This window comes from Artibeus jamaicensis, unplaced genomic scaffold (assembly GCF_021234435.1).
Source record: "Artibeus jamaicensis isolate MK-2021 breed Jamaican fruit bat unplaced genomic scaffold, CSHL_Jam_final contig_444, whole genome shotgun sequence".
NCBI classification, from domain to species: Eukaryota; Metazoa; Chordata; class Mammalia; order Chiroptera; family Phyllostomidae; genus Artibeus; species Artibeus jamaicensis.
Genome location: NW_026521831.1, coordinates 9,354,991 through 9,377,494, shown reverse-complemented (window position 1 = coordinate 9,377,494; position 22,504 = coordinate 9,354,991). Strand labels below are relative to the sequence as shown.

Below are 22,504 nucleotides of genomic sequence, written 5' to 3'. Positions count from 1 at the left end.
TGCTCCCTGGGCCTGGTATTTATGATGATGCTAAAGCCGATCTCCGTCGCTGCGCATTCCTGTAGCTAATGTGTTTGGACAGCTGTATAATATTCCATTGTGCAGTCCCGTCCCAGCGTGCTCGCCCATCCCCCGCTGGCGGGCAGCTGGGCCGTTTCCAGGCGTGGCTGCTGTGAACAGAAAGGCTGCGAACCCTCCTGCACAAGTCTGTCTCGGGCACACACCTAGGCCTGGGACGGGCTGGGCTGTGCGGTATGTGAGTGGTGAACTCGGGTGTTAATGCCCGACTGGTTTCCAAAGGGACTGCACCAATCTGCGTCCCCTCAGGCAGCGGACGAGAGACAGAACACTGACGTCACGCTAGAGTTCGCCAAGAGCTTTGATCCTTCCCGACTCCCCTGTGTTAGTGGCCCCTGCGCAGGGAGCAAACACTGACCCGGCGTCTCACAAACTAACGTGTGGGTCTTGACCTTCAGTCAACCTGACTCTCAAACCCAGGGCCCCTGCGGCCATGGCCTCTCACCCAAAAGGCCAACTCTCGCAGGAGGGAGAGGTGGAAAGGGCAAGGATATTGCAGGCAGAGGATTACCCCAAGGGAGGGCACCTCAACGGGGTCAAGTGCAAGGTCAAGAGCTAAAACAGACACTGCAGGCCAGTCTGTACAGGATCCAGCCTTTGTCACCCACGGCTAGGGGACAGGCCCACGGATGAGCCTCTGCAGGTCTGACTGGTCTTACATGGCCAGTGTCCCCTCACTCCTTCACTGGCTGCCCTGACTCTCGCAGCTCCTCACAGCAAGGCCACGGGAGCGGGATGCGGGCGGTGCTGTCCAAGTGTGAGCCCACCTCCTCCCACTCCCTTCCAGTACCTACTCTCGTCCTTGGCTGAATGGACAGGTGCGAGCGACAGCCTTCCACAGCCAGGTCTGGTACCCACCCAGGTGCACAGGCCTCCCCCGCTGGAGTGCCTCACTTGTTCCCCATTTCCACCCGGCCTGTGAGGAGCCAACACACAAAACGATGGAACCGCCTCTGCCCTGAAGTAGGTTAGTCACTGGAGAACAGGTCCACATGAGGACAGGATGAGAACCTTCAAGCAAAGGCAGAGGGGCTGGGGTTGAGTCTCAGTGTTACAGGACACCAGATCAGGGCGAGACGGCCGGGCACTGGACCGGCCCACGGGGGGGAAGCACCTCCAGGCTTTGGGGTGTGACCCTAGCGGGCCCTCCTGGGGCTCACCTCGCAGCTCCCAGTGTGGTCTTGAGACTGGAGGAGCCCCTCCCCACGCCATGCACGTCCTCATGTTTCTGTCTCCACAAATAGATGCTCAACAAACGTTCGTCCCACAAAAAACAAAACTCACATCACTATTCCTACAAGGGCACTCAAAAACCTCTGTAAAATGTTACTGGTGATGTTACTGTAGTTTTGGTCGTCTTTGGGCGGACGAACACACTGCACATTTTCAGAAAATGTTACCTAAAGGAGCAACATCGACATTCAGGAGAGGAGGAAGCAAGGGCGTGAGAGCAAAGTGCTGGCTCGGGGGTCAGACGTGCACCCCACGCAGGGAAGGCAATCTCAAAGAGCAGCGAACGCCACACTCAGCCCCAAGGCTTCTGCAGAATCCCGCGCACTTCTAGATGCTTCCAGTGTGAATACAGTGAGACCCCTACCCTCATCCCTCCAGTTGAGCAACAGGCAAGATCTGCGTCCTCTGGCCTTTTCTCTGTTATGTAACAAAGTTCTAGAGCAAACTCCAGCATCATGCCATTTCGCCCCTCTACCAGAATGCATCCCTAAGTGCCAGAGTTGCATCCCTAAGTGCCAGAGTACTGGCACTTTCCTACATAACCACAATTACATGCTTTTAACATTTCTTTCCTGTGTGTGTCTTAAAATTAAGCACTCCATGTTTCTGGAGGGAGGCCAGCCCCACAGTGGGAGAAAAGGTGAGTGGGAGGGGCAGAAGGGGTGGGTGGGGTGAGGACAGAGAATGCCCATTGGTTGAAACCTGCAGACAAGACACCCCCAGGGAGGGCTTCCGGTTTGCAGTCCCAAGCAGATTTCTATTTCCTCCTCCTGTGACTAAGTGACACTGGGGGGGGCTGAGGGCATGCAAAGGTGTAGTTTCAGGATTGGTGGAAAAATCAAGCAACTCACATGGGCCAAAGAAACTTCCTGTACAGTGAGAAAAACATGCTAAAAATCAGGACAGGAAGCAGCAAGTACCTGACCCACCCTTGGTTTAACTTGCTGGGAACTACTGCTGCCAGGACGGAAAGTGTCTCCCCTGCGTCACACGTGGCTCCTGGAGCAGCACCTGCCTGGCTGCCCAGAAGTCACAGGTGCAGGGGCTTTCTCTGGGGGGCGTCCAAGTTTCCCACCCCATCCTAACGAGGGTGCTGTGGGCCCCCAGACCCATCACATATTGCCAAAGGGGCCACGTGGGGAACACGCCCCAAGTCTCAGAAACACCAGTGCCCAGGTGCTGGGGACACAGCAGGTGTGGCAAACCAGCCGGCAAACATGGAAAGAACCCTGAGTGCAGGATGTTTTCTTCTCTGCATTCTCCACGCCTGTGAAGTTACACCTTTCTGCTACTGCGGGAAGTGCTTGAAACCTGGCGCACGTGGGAGCGAGGAGAGGGCATCCTGAGCACTTCCCGCCCCTGGGACCAGCCTTGCCACTAGCATGCTGACGGAGGGGACAGAGGGGATGCAGGGGACGGCAGAACTGCCGGCTAGCCCTGCTGGGCCTTCCCTGTGAGACGCAGCTCACTCTGCGCTCTGTCGGATCCCATCTCCCTGCCTCCTTCTGATTCACCCCTCTGGTGTTTTCTGAACAGGGCCCGTCCAGGACTTTCTCCTCCGTGGTCGTACTGGGCATCAGGCCTCTCCTGCCACGGCAGACAGCATGAGCCAATTGCGGCACCCTTTCCCGCGGACCCAGGCCAGGGCCCCTCAACCTTGCTCCGCATGGCACTCTGGGCAGCCCCAACTGATCCACCTGCACCCAAGCGTGACCCCATCTGCCAGTCCCTGGGCCAGGTGGTTTCTAAGGACACTAAATACAGCGGGTCCCACAACACAGCACCTAAGAGGAGACTAGAGACAAGCTAGTGGCAAGAAATGGGAACAATACTTCCTTCCCTAGAACACCTGGGCTGAGTTGTCCCCTTTGTTAGGAATGACAGACTCTGAAGGGTTCTCCAGGTTAAGGCCCTAAGGAGCTGTTTCCTCTCCAGCTCAGCCTGTTCCACGGAATCTCAACCCTGAGCTCCTCCAGAGCAGGGATGACGACGTTTGCGTGTCTCTCCATCCCTCCTCGGGGCTCAGGGCCGAGCCCTATCCACACTGGGCCCACGGAGGCCTTCTAGCAGGTGAGGGAGAGAGAATATAAAAGAGGGGAGAAGACACAGCCACCAAGGTTGGGGGTAAAACCCCGGCTGACTTCAGACTGAGACGGGGGTGCAGGTATCAGAGGATGCTCCTCGGGTCCCGAGGACTGTCCGGCCTCCTATAGAAAATTCAAGGGGAGAGAGACCACAGCCTGCTGGGACTCAAGCCACAGCCTCAAACACACCCTGTGAACCCGGCCCCTGCCACTGGGTGTAAGTCCTGATTTAGCCTATTCAGGCCACACAGCATCATCTGCCTGTGCTGCTTTTTAACCGGTGACTCCGGCCGGAAAGGAGGGGCCACCACTGCCCGGGGGCCTGTGGGTCACCCTCAGCCCCTCAGAGAGAGAATGAGGACCTCACTCCTGAAATCCCTGCCTGCTCCGTCCAAGGTGGGGGCTGTCCTCCCCCCGGCATCTCCTCCTGTACTGGCCACAGTCTCCAGGTCTGGTCAGATTCCTCCCGAAGGAGCCATGGCTCTGGCCACTGTGCTCCACTGCGCCCCTCTCAGCACCTGCCAAACACAAGGAAGCTTAAAACCCACTGCTGCCTGCAGAAAGCCCCTTCTCCCGTCACCCACTCAGAGTTGGAAATGGCGGGGAAGAGCCACCCCGTGCCCTGGCTCTGCCGGGTGCCTGGAGCAGTGTGCTGAATAGAAAGACTCATCTGCCAAGGAGTCCAGGCCTGTCCTGCTCCAGCAGGGGGTCCTTCAGGGGTCATAAAGGGCTCCAGGAAAGCTCGGCTTTCTTTGATCCAGCTCTGTTCCCCAAGCCCAGGAAAGACCGGGCCCTCCCTCATTCTCCCGGCTCATTCAAGTGTTAAGGAGTCAGGAAAAGGGGGTGGGGAAGAGGAGGGAGGAGCCCAGGGTCATTCCACCTCCTCAAAGGTCCCATAACTTATTAAGCCCCCATCCTTATTGTGCAGGACACCCGGAGGTATCCGTTTACTCTGCAAAACCAGTTCTTGCTGCTTAAGGCCAGTGTGGGGCTTGGTGAATGGCGCAGGGAAACCGGACACTCCTGGGAACGGCGCCATTCTTGGGGACATGAAGAGCTGGGAAAAACACAAGCGCTCCCGCAGGTTATAAACCCCTTCATTGTGGGCGGCGCGCTGGGACAGGGAGCCGAAGTCGCTGATGGAGAGGATGCACCACCAAGATGCTGCAGCCTCAAACCACACGAGGCCTGTTTCTCTCAGTGGGAGAGAAACAAATCTGTGTGTGTGTGTGAGCTTCCAGAACAGGTGAGGCTGGAAAACGTGCAGAGAGGCAGCATCCCCCCCACTTCCACTGTGAAGGCCAGGTGTGCACCCCATGGGGGGAAGGCCTTCTGGGGCACCACACCTGCAGGCCACAGCACACTGGGGCATCCACCCTGGTGCACTGGGGCATCCGGGGAAGACATTCTGAGGACACCACACCTCGGGACCCTGGTGCACTGGTACATTCAGTAAGACAGAGGTAAGAGACTCAATGCATCAAAACCAAGCCATGAGGATCATCCGTGTTTTCTCCGGAGGAAAGACCCTGACGTTGACAACAGTGTGCGTCGGCACAGGGAGGAACGGGCTCCCTTTCCATCCCCCCCCACCCCCTGCACTCCTCGGACCTCCATTGGCCACTGCCCCTGCACTGTCAGCAGCTCCACGGGCCCGTGGGTGAATCAGGCTGGTCAGGGTGCTGCTAACCCGTCACGTGCTGCACTCCGGGCTCTGCCATCCTCACTCTCCTCCCTCCCTGGTCACGCACAGCCACGACGTGGATACAGGCCACCCGGCACGCTGTCAGTCCCCAGAGAGCCCCAGGGGAGGGCACAGGGCTGCATGGGGTGATGCCCCAACCCTGCCCCTTAAATCCACAGCATGGGGGTGGCTGTGAGGTCACCATCCCCCCAATGTCAAAGGACAACGTACTCTCCACTCTCTAAAGACAAATTACTCCTTCTTTTCTTTCAAAGTAACTTCCCCACATAAAGCCAGGCAACAAGATCACTTAAGATGCCCAAGAGATCTTTCCAGTGAGCCCCAGTGAGACCGGTGCCCACAAACCCCTCCTTTCTGACACAGCCAAGGCCCACCAGGAGCAGAGCACCTGCGCTGATTTGCTTCGAGGTCTAGGTTCTCAGGTCTGAAGGACCCGGAGCACAGAACCGCCAGAGGGAAAGTGCTGTCTCTTGACCAGGGATTTCATCTGTCGGCTGCTGGCTATTTCTAACAACCTAGGAAAGAAGGTCTACCCACGAATGTCACCCACCCACAGTCGGGGCCCCTGAGTCCACGGCAGCCCTCTCCCACAGGCTGCCTCGTCGGGCTGGAGACAGCCCGGGTGGCAGACGCAGGTGTCCTTCCCCTAGCTGACCATGCTCAGGTGCGCGCAGGTTCACAGGCCAGCCAGAGGGGTCCCGAGGGCTCGCGAAGCCTGATGGGAAACATGGCAAGGAGGGGAGGCACGACCTCAGGGGACAGGAGCCCTGGTCCCAGATTCACCTTTCAACAGGTGAAGGGACAAAGAAAACCACTCAATGGCCCCATCTTTGTGCTCTCTAATTTGTTAAATGAGTTGCAGGCTGAACAGGACTCGGGCTGTCAGCCTGGCGGCACGCCAGGATCATCTGATGAGAAGCATCTGAAAGAGCTTTTAAACACTATCGACACCCAGGCCCACCGGACCAGTTAAATCTGAATCTCTCACTCTTCGGGGCTGGGTGCATGGTCGGATTTCGGTCACATCACACAGGAGCTGCGTTCCCACTCTATTACTGTTCACAGTGTGGCCACGGCCAAGCCCTCCCTCCCTCCCCCCCCCAATCCCCTCCTCCTTCGTGTAAAATGAGGGAAATGGGCCTCGTGGCCCCTGCTCCTGAGAGCGGACGCGGACCGCTGGCCTCTGGTGCCCCAGGGTCCAGGCAGGTACCGGGCAACTCCTGCTCTGGAAACACCTGGGCTAAGGTTCCTGTCACGCTCTGACTCTAGGACTCCAGGTCCTGTCTGGGGGCCTCCCCGCCTCGGCGGGCGACCCAAGCTACTGCAGCCCCGCAGAGCAGACCGGGAGGGGCTGCCGCACAGGGCTCCGTGCTGGTGTGACGGTCAGCTCGGAGTGATCTGTAGGCAAGAAGCACACGTGGCAAGCTGCCAGCCACTTGGGATGTGCAGAAAATGACTGAAAGAGGACTGAACCCCTCCAACACATGACGTTTTACCCAAATACAGACAGAGCTCTGTTCTCACGGTGGCTGGTGGCTGGTGGCTGTGCCTCAGAAGCCCCCGAGGGGAGAGATGGTGACTCCTCCCCTTCGGGCCTGACCTGAAGGACTTGCTGGGGTATTAATAGCCCTCAGCTGTCCCCTCGCAAGCAACAGATTCCCTTCCCAGGGAAGGGCCGCAGGTCTGGAAGGACAGTGAACTATGAAGCACTTTAATGTGCTGAGGTGGCAGGACAGCGTGGGGACATCTGCCTTCTCGCTTTCATGCAAAGATTTATTCTGATTATAATCATTTAGGTGATAAAAATAGAAAGCAGAAAAGAAAGCCTCCAGGTTCCCGGTTCTGCACAGTTGGAAAAGGTCTCCTTCGGGTGCAGGGGGGCCGGAAGGCTGCTTTCCAGATGGAGAAGACTTCTTCCGCAGCCATTGTTCACCAGCCCGAGGCAGGATATCCGTCTGGACACCAGGTCCAGGGAAACTGAGGCACACGGGGCACCAATCTTCCGGGGGGGGGAGCAAATCTGTTAATTTAAGGGCTCAGCAGCGAGTGGCCAAATAGAGTGGGGTCTTTATGGGGTAGGTGAGGTGAGAAAGGAAAAAGTGGCCCCACCCCCCTCCCTCCAAGAACAGGGGGGGCTGTGTGCCCTGACCCTGCACCGCCTTCCTCCTCACCCTCCCCAGCTTTGTCGGGGAAGGTTGCCAACTGTTCTCCTAAATAGATGTGATTTCAAGTTCAAAGCTGAAGTCACTGACCTAGACCCAAAAGCCTTCGAGGGGAAAGGGATGCTTCTGTGCCTGACAGTTTAATCCTGGTTTGATTTACGCACGAACTTCTAAGAAGCCCTCGTATCCCAGGACTATTCATCATCGACAGGAGCATCTTGGCTGTCGGGACTTAAGATTAATTGCTTGGATGTGGAAAAACCCCTTTGCTGACTCCAAGGGAAAAGGTTTTCCCTTGAAAACGAACAAGAACAGTCAAAGGGGGTAGACAGAGAAGCGAGGACGGACCCTGCTCACTTAGCCCCGTTCGTGCTGGGCTGGCGGAGGGGGGATCTCGAGCCCCTTCTCGATGAACATCAGCAGCGTTCCCACTGGGTGCCATCCTCCTCGTCCCTTTAGAAAATCCGCGAGCTGCAGGTCTGGCGCAGGGCCACGTGCTCCATAAAAACCTTCCATCCCCTTAATCTGTGCTTTTGGCAGTTTCATCTCGTTGCCGTGTTGGAGAGGGCAGGCCATCTAGCTCAGTGCAGCTTTGGAAGCGTGGCAGGTGCCGCAGAAATAACAGCGGCTGGCACCCCCCACAGCGGGAAACCTTTGGGCTAAAACGCAGGGCTCACCCTGGAGCACTCATCAGCCCCACCTCTTGGTTTTCTACCTGGCCGTTCCGAATCTGCACTGCCCAACCCTTGAAGCTCAAAGCTGCAACCCCCTGAAGGTGCCACTGATACCACCTTCTAGCTACCATCTGCAAAAAAAAAAGCCAGCAGCTGGTCTCACTATGTTACAGGATCCCTAGCGCCTATCAAGTTTTAAGACCAAACCCAAAAATCCAAACCAACAAAGAGATTCCCAAAGTCCAGGGAATGGAGCAGGAACGCCCTGCTTCCTTGGCCCGAGCCAGGGGCGGCTGCGCCAGAAAGAAAGCAACGTGGGGTTCAGTCCTTCTTCTGGTACAATGACGGCAGAATACACGTAACACAGAACCATGTAAGATGTGAGTTACTGTTTACCACCTTAACTAATTTTAAGAGTAAAGATCAGTAGTATTAAGTACATTCATGTTATCGTCCTCACCTCCAGAATTCTTCCCATCTTGCAACACCAAACTCTGATTTTAATGGGTTAAACCATAATTTCCCATTCCCTCCCCCTTGCTCCACCTCCTGTCTCTAGGAACTCGACTACTCCGGCTCCCTCATATGAGTGAAGTCATACAGTATTTACCCTTCTGTGACTGGCTTATTTTACTTGGCGTACTGTCCTCCAGGTTCACCCATATTGCAGCATGTGCCAGAAATCCCTTCCTTTTCAAGGCTGAATAATATTCCCCTGTGTGTGCGCACACGTTTCGCTAGCCCACTCACCCACTGCCAGGCACCTGGGTGCTCCCACCGTTCTTGGCCTTTGTGAATAATGCTGCTATGAATGCGGGTGGTGTTCCTTGCTTTTTTAAAAGGCAAAGATGATTTCTGAAGTCAGGCTGCTAGCTACAAGACTAAAAGGTAGGTTTTCCTGAGCACACCATATCCCTTTTTCTTACTTTTTTTCTGTTTTTGGTCTACTTGGGAGTTTAAAGTCAAGTCACCCCTCATACTTTCCAGACTCTTTCCCACCCCATCTGAACAGACTTGGATTTCAAAACCGTATCATGAATTCCACTTCCCAACTGTATCTGGCTGCTCCCATGCCTCCAGGGCCACCACGGCAGCCGTGCCCGGTTGACCCTGCTCCCGCCAACTGGGCCATCCACGGTGGCTCGAGCTGTCCCTTTCGGAGACTGTGCCTAGAGACGTTCAGACAGACCCAGGAATGTAAAGGACCTGAGAACTCTGCACTGGAACGCCCCGCCCCCCTCCCTACCATGTGCAGCACCCCTAACAAAGTCCAGCCCAGTCAATTCGGGGGTGGGGGTGGTTCGGGACACGGAACATGGAAAACCTGACTTGACCTCCCAGAGCAGGGGAGGAGACCTCAGGCAGAACCAGAGGAGAGTCCTTTCAAAGGGATAAAAAGGAGGAAGGCTTTACCAGTCACACTCCCAATTATCTCTGTTTAAAAGGACCAGATTGAAAGGCCCGTCAAAGTGGCTTTGCCATTAGCAATGGATGTGTCCCACCTTTTGAACCCCAGGGTCAGTCCTGACCCAAAGTTTCCATCCAGGGGGTGCGTTGAAGTAGCACCGTCCTAGAGGGCAACCCATCGCACTGACTACCCTGGAGGCTTCTCATCTCAGCAACCGGGGAGGGGTGTCGGGCCAGCTGCACTGCTTCTTTCAGGTACAGTTCATGGGACTGCAGCAGGGGAATCCAAGCAAGTATTATTAGGCTGGCCCTTCAGCTGGCAGTTACTGGGCTTCCAGACCCCGGGGAGCGGGGAGGAAGGTTAAAGGTTGCCCACCAGAATTCTGCCCAGACAGCAGTCCGCAAACTGGCGGGGGACACAGAGAAGGCAGGTGACAGCTGAAAGCTGTGATGATGATGTTCAGAGCGTCTGCAGGGGCTTCACTGGTGCTGCCTGCAGGATAAACTGCCCGGCAAGATGCATGTGCGCAGAGGGAGGGAACGCAGACAGCCCCTATCGCTGGTGCGGCTCCCCAGCCTCCGGCTGCGCTAAAAGTCCAAAAGTCCAAGTAGCTGTTTTGGATTAAGAGCCCCAGGCGACTAAAGACGAGCCTGGAGTGCTCCAACACCAGCTCTCCTTTCTTTGGGCATCTCGGAAAGAGGCGACCTAGTCCATTTCCAGCCGGAACATCCAAGTTTGTAAGTTTTACTCTATCAAACTGTAAAGTCACAGATTCTCGCCCTAACAAGGGGGGGGGGGCGGGCAGGGAGGTCAGAAGACCAACTTAGCACAAAAACTACTCCACCAGCTTCAGAGTGCCCGACCTCACAATTTAAAGGGAAATAGACTCTTCTGGCTGGCTACCAGAACAGGAGGATGAGCCTGTTAATTTAGTTGCTGTGGGTGGGAAAGGAGGTATTTATTTTTCAAGTTTTAAAGTCATTAAGGCTAAACAGTTAGAAAGCTCAAGGGAGCCAAGCTGGCTAGACAAAGTGGAAAACAATCAATTTCATTTCCACCCCCCAGGGGCGGAGCCTCCTGGCACCTGACATATGGGATCTCCATCAACAAAGCCGCCACCACATGACCAGCCTGCAGGTTGGTGCGAAAGCCTCAGGGGACCCGTTAGGAGTGGGATTCAAAGGCTCCAGCCCCCTCCCCGACACTGCATCTCGTCATCCTGGTTCGCCCCCACTGACCTCTAGAACTGTCAGGTCCTGAGTACCTGATATGTGTCAGGCACCCAAGGGACACAGGATGAATAAGGCAGGGCCCTGGCCTCCAATTACTCGGCAGTGTGGAAAGGGGCACCAGAGTCATTTTAGCCTGGAGACAGGACCCAGGCCCAGGGCCTGGACAAGCGTGTATTTTCTGAAAGGCACACCTGAGCCTCTGAACTGCGTATTCCAGGGAGTCTCGGCTTCTGCTGCTCCGAATCTGTCACTAACACACACTGACAGCAGCCACGGTGCCACTCGGGTTCGGTGAGAGACGAATGGAGACAAAGATGCCTGCTTTCAACAAGTCTCACAGCTGGTGGAGGAAAAAATCTGAGACTTCCAAGAGATAACATGCCCAAGACACCCAGTCCACTGTTAGCACATAGTAAGCTTAAAACAAAAGGCTCCTCGTACAGGAGAAACCCGTGTAGGGCGCAATCCAGCACACACACATGTGCACATGTATTGGGCTAATCCGGAAACTCACTGAATGATGAACGAAGCGTGGCCCAGACAGGCGGGTCTGCTACCACCTCCTCTGCTCGACTGGGGGCAGGGCGGGGGGCAGCACCTGGGCCTCTGCACCTCACCATCCTGCGGTGCCTGCCGAAGGGCCTGGTCAACACGCCCCACGTTCCTCGACAGGCACTACTGATGGGAGGCAAGTTACCCGAGGCCCCAGTCTGCGCGGAGAGCTCCAAGAAACCCGCACCTGTACCTCTGCAGACAGTCAGGCTTGCCGCTGCTTTTCTCACTCTGTCTGTTTTTGGATGTGTGCCTCCTGTCTGCCAAGACCTCCACGATATAAGAGACCTGGCCCCTCCATCGGCAGAATCGAGACTCAGCAGAGCAACCCCTGCACGGTCAACCTGGGAGTGTGAGCAGTGCCTATTAGGGCCGACTCAGAAAACCTTACAATCTGTACGATGAAGTTCAATGACGCACCGTTTGTCACCTTTGCTAGTAACAGTGATAGGCAAGTTTTAGACCCCTGGAAGCATTAAATGACCCAACTTGACAAGGTCGTGGATGGAGCTCGCCCTCATTTCTGCCCTCCCACCTCCCATCCTGTTCTCCCTGCTCTGGCTTCACTTCCTGGCCTGCAGGCAACCCCAGAAGCTGCCTGACAGAGCCACCTCATCCACTTCCTGGGTACAGGGGCTGAGCTCTGACCCCCCAGCTGAGAAACCACACCTAACTACTCCCTCAGGAGCCAGGGTGGCAGCTGATGTCCCCAGGTTGTGCTGGGCCCCGTCTCCTCCTACGGAGAGTAGATTAAGTGGCCTTAAATTTGGAACATCACCCCTCCCTCTCCGTTTAGCCTGCTGAAGCCCAACCCCAAGCCAACAGAACACTTCCAGCAAGCACACGGGGGCAGCCTCATGCCCTGCTGAAGCCTCCACCTCCCCTCAAAATATCCCCAACAAACTCAAAAGTTGGGATACAGGGTGCAGACTCTTCAACACCCCTGCAGTCCTGGCCAACCCCACTAACCGAAAACAGGCACCTCCTCCCCCTCATTACTTTGTCTTTCCCCTCATTACTAAAAAAAAAAAACAGGACTGAAATTACACGGTGAAGGACCACGTCCCTGAATGCCACAGCGAAGCAGCAGAAAGATGCTGCCTTTCCAAAAAGAGCGGCTGAGTAACAAAAACTGTTACTAGCCCTGGACGGGAGCCACCCGGCCCCACGCAGCCGGCTGCACAGAGGCGCAGAGCCTGCCCGGGCAGGCTCCCCAGGTCTCCCTCTGACAAACCAGTTAGAACACCGGACAAGCTGATCTTGGCTCTTAACATCAGAACCCAAGGCACAGGAGAGACTGATTTGTTTTTTCTTTTTTAAAAAGCTGAGAAATACATTTCCCTCCTTTTGGTTCCAAATGGAACTGGCACTTCTTACTGCTCCCTACCTCCCTGGAGCTCAGGACACTATCAAATAGGTCGTGTTTCCCACTTCGCCGAGGGACAGTGCGTGGGTCTCACAGACCTGGCCAGTCACAGCTCTGAACACACGGTGAACGAGACCTAACGGAAACCAAGGCCAGTGAGTGCCATCAAAGAGCTGCACAGCGGTCTCAGTCACAGCCTCAGCTGACATTTTGCTGGAAGCGCCTGCTCAGATCTCAGGCCCAAGGTGGGGTGACGGCCCAACTCCCCAGCCCCCACACGGCTTGGCTGCTCTCTTCTGGGAAGGGCTCAACGGCACACGTTTTTAAATGAGTGGCTGCAGAGGAAGAGAAACCCTAAGCGAAAGGTGAAGAGTAAATACACGGTGAGGGGACATGGACCAGAGGCACAAGACAGTCCTGATCGTCAACATGATGTCCTGAGCAGGTCTCTGGGCCCATCGTGCATCGGCACTTGGGTTCAGTTTGTGCAGAATGGACCAAAGCAAGGGGGCAGCCCCCTGGGACCCTGGGGACATCCTCAGCACCGGGGAGCAAAAGGTAAGTCTCTGGAGCTGCTGCTTCTCTGTTAAGACAATGAGAGAGCCCTGACCACGTGGCTCAGTTAGTTAGAGTGCTGCCCCATGCATCGAAAGGTTGTGGGTTCAATCCCCAGTCAGGGCACATACCTAGCTTGTAGGTTTGGTACCTCATCGGGGTACATACAAGGGGCAACCAATCCATGTTTCTCCCTTTCTTTCTCTCCCCCACCCCTCCCTCTCTCAAATCAATGAACATATCCTTGGGTGAGGATTAAAAGAATAATAATAAATAACAGTTTTTAAAAAGACAGAGATGAGGCTCAGGAACAGAATGGAAACCCCCCAGCAACTCAAGGTCTGGACTCCAGGCCAGGAGACAGTCAGTCTCTCTCTCTCCCTCTCTCTCCTGGCTTCACGCCCTCCTGGCCTGGCTGAACTCCAGCTCTGCTAATTGCATCAGGGCCACCTTTCACCCCTTCCTAGTCCCTGCAATTAGCCCTGATTCTCTGCTTCCTGCTTGTAGGGTGTGGGGTGTGGGGTGCGAGGTGCGAGGTGCAGGGTGCAGTCTGTTGCCAGCTGCTCCCTGAGTCCCACCCACAGCCCAACCCCGGAAGGGCTGGTTTCAGAGGCGCCTGAAGCAATCCAGTCCCTTCCTCTGGGGCTTGGCTGGTGTGAAATCAGGCGAACGAGGGGGGAGCCCCGGCAGGAGCCCCTCCAGAAGCGGCCCTCCCAGCCCGGCCCACCACATGAGGCTCCTGGCTCAGGACCCACCCCGCTGTCATGCGGACCCGCCAACTTCCACAGAGCAGCAGTGAGGCCCCCCCACAAGTGATTGTAGAAAGCTGGGTTTTTAGGAAGGTGAAGCTCTCTGGGGCTGTCTCCCTCTCTCACTCCGTGGAACGTGGGGGTTTCTTCCCCACAACGAGGAGGCCAGGGAGCTCCTACTCCGACCCCCAACGGGCACGCAGTGCTTTTCTCGCAGCCTGTGACTGGGGCATGGAGCTGGGTCCCGGAGTTCCTGGCTGCCATTCAGTGGTGCCCGGGCAGCCTTGCTTCCAAAAACAAAAAGGACACCAAGTCCAAATGGCAGTCTCATGTCTTGCAGGAGCAAACCTGCCTCTAGGAAGGTCTGGGTCCACGCAGTGTGTCTGTCACCAAGGGTCCTCAGCCCCGTCTGCCCCCTCCCTGACCAGCTCCCTCCTTGGACTCCCTTCCAAGGCGCCAGGAGCAAACACCTTCCATTTGGTATGGAAAGAACTCAGGTGCTTTTGTAAACTGCTCCTTGTAACAGTTCTCCAAGAACTCCAAGGTCTTCAGGTTGAAGTTCAAACTCGTGAGCATGACATCCGCCCCCTGGAACTGTGCCACCTGCTGGCCTCACCCATTGTCGCTGCCCACAGCCACTTGGAAGTGACCTAATTAGTCCTCAGGCTCCCTCATGTCTCCATGGCATGCAGGTGCTATTGCTCTCCCAGGATGCCCCATGCACCCCAATTTCTGCCAGTCTAGCTCCTTGACAATCCCTCAAGATGCAGGTCACCCTGCTGAAAAAGCTCTCCCTGAGCCTCGCCCCCTCCGCAGCTCCTGTGACGCCCCATGTCCTGTACACACACAGGGGTTAGAGTGGTCGCTTTACCTGGCCTCTCTCCCACTGCACCAGACACAAGCATCTCGGGCGGGAAAACAGCATAAAGAACAAGAGACAGAAAGAAGATGATGAGACCCCCCGGGGAGCCACACCCACCTCTGAGGCCCAGGGCTTCCTCTCCCACATTTCATCACCACAGGAAAGGCAGGAGGCAGGAAGGACGGGTCCTCTCATCCCCCCGCCCTCCTCAGGCTCACTTGCCAACACAGTCTGGAAGGTTCTCTCTGGAATTTTAGACTGAAAGCCTTCATAGGGAAGCCGGTAAGGTCCTGGGTCCAGAGCAGACAAGTACTCCCCCTACCGAGATGGGGATGGGGCACAGGGGCCTGCCTCTCCGACGAAGGGGTCCTGGTCCTGGACCCCCCAGCTCACCGCCCCCCTCACCAGGCCCCAGTCACCCCTGGCTGTCCTGCTGGAGACTGCAAACCGCCATCTCACGATTCTCCAACCCAAGGACACCTGCCCAGACGCACAGTAAGAATAATCTCAGACTGTCATCCACACACGCACAGCAGTGTTAGTCTTCAACAGGGACCACTGCACCGCGTGAGGGTACGGCCACAATGCTGGCAAAGGGAAAACGAAAGGCCTGCAAGACAGACAACCTGGGCAGCAAGCAGTGGAAGCCCCCCAAGTGTTCACGCCCTTGGCCCAGAATTCCGTGCCAGGAACGCCTCCCAAGGAAGTAAGGACGGTTGTTGAAAAATGGAGGTGCCACGTACGTTCACGGCCGTTCTGGTTGTAATTCTGAGACAGAAACAACAGCATCAACGACAGTGGTACAGCCACAGGGTGAAACGCCACGCACACCCCAAAATCCTCGTGACGGAAGTTGACTTGGTGGCACAGGGAAACGCTCACCACACAGTGAGTGGAGAGAAAGGTCACAGATACTCTGGTAGGAAGGACATCCAGGCCTTAAACCACACGCACACGCATGCACGCAAACACACGCATACTCGCATGTGCAACCAAGAGTTCAGAACACATACACAGCAGGATATCAACAAGGGTATCACCCCTAAGGCATTAGAGAATGAGTGGATTCAATTTTCTCCCTATTTCCCAATCTGCCATCAGAAAATATGTTTATGATCACGCCTTCTCTCTTGGCTCCTTCCCTTGTCTTGGCTACTCCACTTCAGAACGCAGAGATGAGCTCCAAAACCCAGCCTACCCATCTCAAAGCCCTGCACTCTGACCCTTAACGTCAGAGGTGGAGCAAGTAGTATCCCCCCTGCAACGTCAACACCACGCATTATACGTAAAGCAGACTTCGGTGGAACCTGCAGATGCGGCTTGAGCTTGAGGGAGGTGTGAGCTCCTCCCAGGAACACCGCCCCGCCCATCAGAGCAGGCCACGCCCACCAAGGGGACTTCACTCTAAGGAAACCCGCCAGACCACACGGCTGGGGCAGAGCCCCCGTGCGCTTACTGTGTTCCCACCAGCAACGTCGAATGCACATTTCCTGCCATTCTTACTTTCAAACAAAAGTCCTTCGTTTTTCGAACCGAGCTTGCAGGTTTCTCAAGATAATGCTCAGTAGTCAGCCCCTGCTTATCTAGCTCAACGGCCACCCACGCAGAGCTGACGGGTCTCAAATGCAAGGGGCATAGGTCCAGGCAGCGCTATGCAAGTTTTATCTAAAGATACCACACAGCCCTGGCTGCTGTGGCTCAGCTGGTTGGAGCATCATCTCATAACCCAAAGGCCGTGGGTTAGATCCCCATCTGGGTGCGCATGGGAAGGGAACCAGTTGTGCTTTCTCATATCAACATTTCTCTCCCTCTCTCTCTGAAGGCAGTGAAAAAATGTCCTCGGGTGAGGGTTAAAAAAAAAAAAAGACCCCACACAAAGCAGTGTTGTGTGTGTGTGTCCATATGCACAAGCACACACCCCACACCAACATGGCAAGAGTATGAAAATGTGAACTGGAACCTGGCAAGATAACGGGAGGGGTTACCTCCAGGGAGGGAGGGAGGGAGGGAGGGAGGGATAACCAGACTCAGCAGAGGCCTACTGCGGACGTGTATCAGGAAAACTTATCTTAAAAAGCAGGTCAGAAATGAGTATGAAAAATATCCATGAGTCATAGTCATTTGAATAAGAGTCACAGGTGTTCATTATAACCACTGGTGCTGTTTTATTTTTAGTTTTTCAAAAACAATGAAGGAAAATGAGATCACAGAAGATAAGGCATTCCCACATTATTTCTTCTGCTGTTTCTTTTGAGGTTTAAAAAAATAACAGCAATATTTTGGGTCTGCTGAGCTTTCTAACCACTGTGAGAGACCGGAAGTTGGAAGAGCCAAGTTCAAGGAACTCATAAAACAAAATTTCCTCGGGGTGATCCTAAGTCTCAATCTTGGTTGCCTCGGGCCATCACGTGACACGGGATTTCAGGCCCCTGGGAGGCCGTCCTCTTCTGACAGATGAGAACCCTGAGGCCTAGAGAAGGAACACCGGTCCCAGGGCGTGGTCAGTGAGGGGAGGAGCTTGAGGGAACTCAGTGGGTTTCCCATTTCAGAGTCAGTCCTACAAGCAGGTCCCTGCGTCCATCTAAGGGTCCTGAGTTCAGCATTGACACCCTACAGAGGTGTACATCTCCATCAACAGACGTGGGATTAGTCCAGGCCGCCGTCCCAAGTACCTCCCACCAGCACGAAGCCAGAGAAACGTCAGCAACGCCACGTGACAAGCAGGCCCAAACTGTCCGGAGAAGAGGCAAGACCGCAGGTGTGCAGGCGCAGAACAGCACAGGGACACCATGTGCAATCCCACCCCAACCTGAAGAATAAAGTCCTACCAGCTACATGCTGCATTTTCTGTGCTAGTGGCCTTATTTTCCAGCAGGCTCCATGATCAAATGAACTTGTGTTTCACTTAAGGACTCTAGACGTTGACTCAAACCACTGTATATCTCCAAAATTTAATTTTAAAAAAGAGACTCAAATTAAAAAAACAAAACAAAAAAACTTGGCCGCTGAGCCAGTGAAACTGGCCTTGTGTGGCCCTGAGCACAAGGCCAACGGCCAGGCAGCCTGCGGCCAAGCTCCAGCCAGGCTCGTCTTTCTTCCAGACCTCTGACCAGCTGGGGGTGCATGTCCCGGAGCTGGTGCCCTGATGCCCTCCCTGGCCACTCCCTCAGTGATCCCTGCGGTCACCTTCTCATCACTGCACCCTCTCCTCCTAGGGCCTCCAGGGCCCAGCCTTCCTGGCCCAGGGCAGATGAGTTGTGTGTCTGTCATATGTGAAGAAGAAGAGGCACCTGGTGAGACCTGGCCAATGGTGTCCCTGCTAGACATCACTAGGACTGCTCTGTACCCAGTGGCTCCCACGTGTGGGCGCCTCAGAACCCCCTGGAGGCCCTGTGAAGACAGACTGCAGCCCCCCGCTGCTGTGCCTCGGTGGGCTGGGCGTCTTCCTGCAAACTGAAAAGTGTAGGTTCCATTACGGGTCAGGGCATGTTCGGAAGGCAACTGATTGGTGTTTCTCTCTCACATCGATGTTTCTCTTTCTTTCTCTGTCCCTTCCCACCCCCCCTCTTAAAACAAACAAAAATACTGCAAGACCTCCACAGCAGGTCTTAGGGGGGCTTGTTAGAAACGCAGATTGCCGGATGAATTTTTATCAAGTTCCCAGATGCTGCTGCTCCTGCTGGTCTGGGCGCCCCACTCCGAGGACCACCACGGCAGCTGGCTGGTTCCGGGGGACACAGGAAGGATGTAAGACTCAAACAGCTGGGGAACTTCTGAAAACACAGGTTCCTGGCCCGGACCCCAGAAGGGTCCAAACAGCAGGTCAGGAGGAGGCCTGGAGCCCTGGCTGAGACGCCCGTGGTCAGCCGGGACCTGGCCGTGCTGCTCCTCGCCCACCATCTGTCCTCCGTAAAAGGTCAAGGACAGAGTCTCCACAGGTTTTCAGAGGTCAAGCCGGAGCTTCCTTATGAAATAAGCCCATCCTATCTGAGAGGCCACTGGCCTTCCTCACTGTCCCTGCCCCAGATGCCTCTGAAAAGGGCATCTGGGGGGGGAGGGGGACGGAGGGAGGGGGAAGAACCACTGCTTAGCAACCAAGGCCCAGGGCTGGACTTGGTGACTCTGATGTGGCTAACTGAACAGGCACGGGCAGGAGGGAGTCCCACTCTCCTTGGAGGTGACCTCTCGCCCTCCCTGGTACACAGTAATATGCAGTGATGTTTGTCCCACTTCGTCCAACACAACAAGGGGATGCTGGGCAGCACTTCTGCAAAACTTTCCTGCCTGTTGCTTGACAATAATAGCCAATTATGTTTATGCTGTAACGTCAGGTGGGAGGGGAAAAAAGGCAGGATATGCAATTGTATACAAGGCACGACCTCAGCTGCCGAAACAAAAACTATTCATGTGGCCCCGGGAGGAAACCCGCAAGCTGCTCCCAAGGATTGAGTGGTGGGATACAGCCGGTTCTTTTTTCTTGTTACTTGTTTGTTTTCCAAGCTGTTTAGAGAAAGTGCACATTACCTGCAGGACCAGAACTGAACTTTATTTTACAATAAATCGGAAGGAAAACACACACAGTACAACCCTGCCAACACCTAACCTGTGCCAACCCGAGAGGCTTTCCCCAAGGGGGTAGGACGGGGGGCCAGGCGGCTCCGCGGCCGCCAGCACGTCCTTCAGCCAACATGGGCTCTGGGCTCCGGCACGCAGGCTGTGCGCACACCAGCCCTGCCTTCAAAGGGCAGGCAGCACATTAGCCGAGCCAGGCCCCAGGGTCCTCCTTTCTACCTGTCATTCCTTCTGGGCCTGGGCGTGGACTGGCCATCTCTTCCTTCCTGGGATGGTGTTCTGGAGCTCTACACAGAGCCCCGAGAGCAACGAACTGCCTGAAACTCGACCCGGGGCCCAGCAGTGCCACGGCCCGAGGCCCGCCTGGGCCTGGAAGGGGATCACTTCCATGGGCACCCCACCTGACCACTGAGACCGGAGGGCGGTATTTGGAGGACAGCCAAACAGCGTGCACCAGCGTCTGAAACCTCACCACCCCTGGGGGCCTTCCTCTCGGCCATACCGGAGAGGTTACTGCTGCCCAGCCACACCTGAGGCGGGAGGTCCACCTGTCAAGAGTCCCATATTGACATCCACCCTGGTTCCAATTCACCTAAAACTTAGCAAGCGCTGGCTGGGACGCATGGATGACAGAACTGTCTCGTGCCTCCAGGACGTCCTCCTTTCCAATATCCTTTCCCCTTGTCTCCTTCCTGTAATCTTCCAAACTTGGAAGCTCAGTTGCCTTCCGTAACTCCACTCAGGTGTCACTTCCTCCAAGAAGCCTTCCCCAACTCCCCACCTGCACACACACAGGCTGAGTTAGGGGCTCATCTATTGAAATGTTAGCACCAGACACTTCCCCAGGCCCTGAGCACACATCATCCAAGCACCTGCTTACTGCCAATGGTGCCTGCCAACAGGAATCAAGCCCCGGGTACCTGCTGAGCCAACAGCTCCCTCCACACCCAGACCCAAGTTCAATGGCAGCACCCCTGCCTTTGCCCAGCTCCCCCTGCCCAGGGCCATCACAAGGGCAGCACTAGCTGAAACCTGCCAGCCTGTAGCATGCCTGGCCCCAAGTGTGGCTCTTCTCAGACAGAAACGAAGCCACTTCAGCCCCGAAGCCCGAGCTCTCCCAGGCCCCGGGTTGACCCCCAGCCTCTCCTCAGCACAGCTGGCATTTCTCACTCCAAGGATGGGGCTGGTCTGAGCCTCGCAGAGGCTGCTCCCAGAGTCGCAGCGCGGTGCTGCCAACAGTCCATGAAATGAGCACAGGCGGCCTGCTGAACTGGCCGCTCGGGTGAGGCACCCGGCACCCTAAGTCCCCTCTCCTGCTCCCGACCCCAATGGGAGGAGGATGGAAACGACTGTCTGGGAAAACCCAGGACCCTGTCCGCTCTCCACCTCCCCAGCCATTGCACATTTGTGTGGGGTCAGAAGCGCAGGTTCTTGCAGCAACCGCAACCCTCCGCAGGGGCTGGGCCCTGCGTGCAGCCTGGCGCCCCAGCAAAATGACACCGGTTGGCCCGGCTGACCTCAGAACCAGTGGCCACTGCCCCAGGACATAGCAGAGATGCTCCTAAACCCTAACCAAGACCAAGTTATAGTCCAAGAAACCGAGTGGTAAGAGCCAGTCTCAGAGGCCAAGTCTGACCAATATCTCAGGGAAACCCCGACATGCATCTGGGACTTGTTGAGCTGTGAGTGGTTCTCCAACCACGTTCCCTGGGCTCGCAGGGACATGCAAAGATGCCCTGGAGGGAGAGGAGGGGGCTGGGCAGAGTACACTGGGGTCCCCCAACCCCCGAGTCAAAGTCACTGGGCTTCACCTGAGACCTTAGAAAACCTCCTATGTGGTGGGGTGGGGGTGGGAGTTTCAGTTTGAAACTAAGAAACAGTTTGAAAACCAGGGCCCTGCGGGGCAACTGAAGTCTACACTGCATCAGTGCTGACCACATTTGGATCATAACATCAAAGATTCTCACCCGGCCTTGGCCTTGGCCTTCCCAAGGCTGGGATGCGCATTTTAACAGCTCTTCCCCATCAGGTCCTCCCACCCACTGCCTATCTGCTAACGAGGTAGGGTGCACACCTGACAAGCAGACGCCACACGGGGAACCCGGTGCTCCTGTCTGCAAGCTGGGGGCTCCTCGATTACAGGCCTGGCCCAACGTGACCCTTCTGCAGTCTCCTATCTCCTTCAACCCCTTGAAGGGCAGCTGCACAAAGACTGGCTGAGCCGTGCCGATAACCCGCCAGGGTGCCCCTCCCGGAGCCCCTTCCAGCCACTCCCCACCACCCACCTGGTGCTTGGTGCCACCGTAGTGAACCAGGGCTCACCCAACCACGCCAGACATGAAGCTCTGCACACTGCTCACAGAACGTGCGCTGGACGAAGCAGAGTAACCTAATATCCGACCCTTCTCACAATGCAGGAAAAAAGATGCAAATGAAAAAAAACCATGCTGAGCATCAGCAAGCAGACGCCTAACCGTGGGCACCATTTCCTCTGGGCTTCCTGTGGGGAAACCGTTTGAGTGACGACATGGCCAGGCCTGGCAGAAACCCCCGGGGGGGGGACAAACAGCGAACAGCCCTTACCTGGTAGTACGTCTTAATGTTTCTCACCAAGATGGTCAAGTTCTGAATGCGAAGGTTCACGTCGTTGTTGACGTGCTTGTTGATGCGTTGATTTGTAGGCCTGGGGTCTCTATGGGAAGAAGCACAGAATGAATGTGGCACCTCCCGCACCTGCTGCACCCCTCTGCCCCCCCACCCCCGTCCGGGCTGGCGTGAGGCTGGGATCACAGCCCTGCCACCGCCCAGCCACGGACCGTAGACAAGCCACCCCACCCCACTCCCACGCCAAGCACCTGGCCCACCTCGGGCCCTCAGTCTATGTCATTTCTGTGGCCACCGTTAGCAGCACCCATAAACCACCACCGAGTGTCAACGCACACCCACAGAGTGACACTGTGTAAAAATTGATAACCTGCTCCCAAAGATGGTGCGAGATTCAAACTTGTTTGAATTTTGACAATCAGTCAAAGCTGATTGGAAGCTGAACAAACCATAACATATGAATTATCAAGAAAGAAAAAGGGAAAGATTGGTGCTTTTTCCGATTTAAATCAACAAAAGTCACGAATGCTCCACCTCACACGGGTTCCCTTCCTCTCTCCCTCGCACTGGTCTTGGGCTGGGCCTGCCTGTGCGTTTACATTCCAGGTACACAACTCTACCCCGGAAAGCTGACACCACTGGTCTGTGGCGCCGTACGGCGGCCATCA

The 22,504-nt window shown here is 55.7% G+C and overlaps 1 protein-coding gene across 1 annotated transcript in view; it reads right to left on the bottom strand.

Annotated features, from left to right (window-relative positions):
• The window catches only part of CCDC88C (coiled-coil domain containing 88C), a 110,141-nt gene that overhangs the window by 80,683 nt on the left and 6,954 nt on the right, over positions 1-22,504 (bottom strand). The window contains exon 3 of the mRNA XM_037130217.2: positions 21,816-21,924. Coding sequence (XP_036986112.2) covers positions 21,816-21,924 — 109 coding nt within the window. The remainder of the gene's footprint in view (positions 1-21,815; positions 21,925-22,504) is intronic.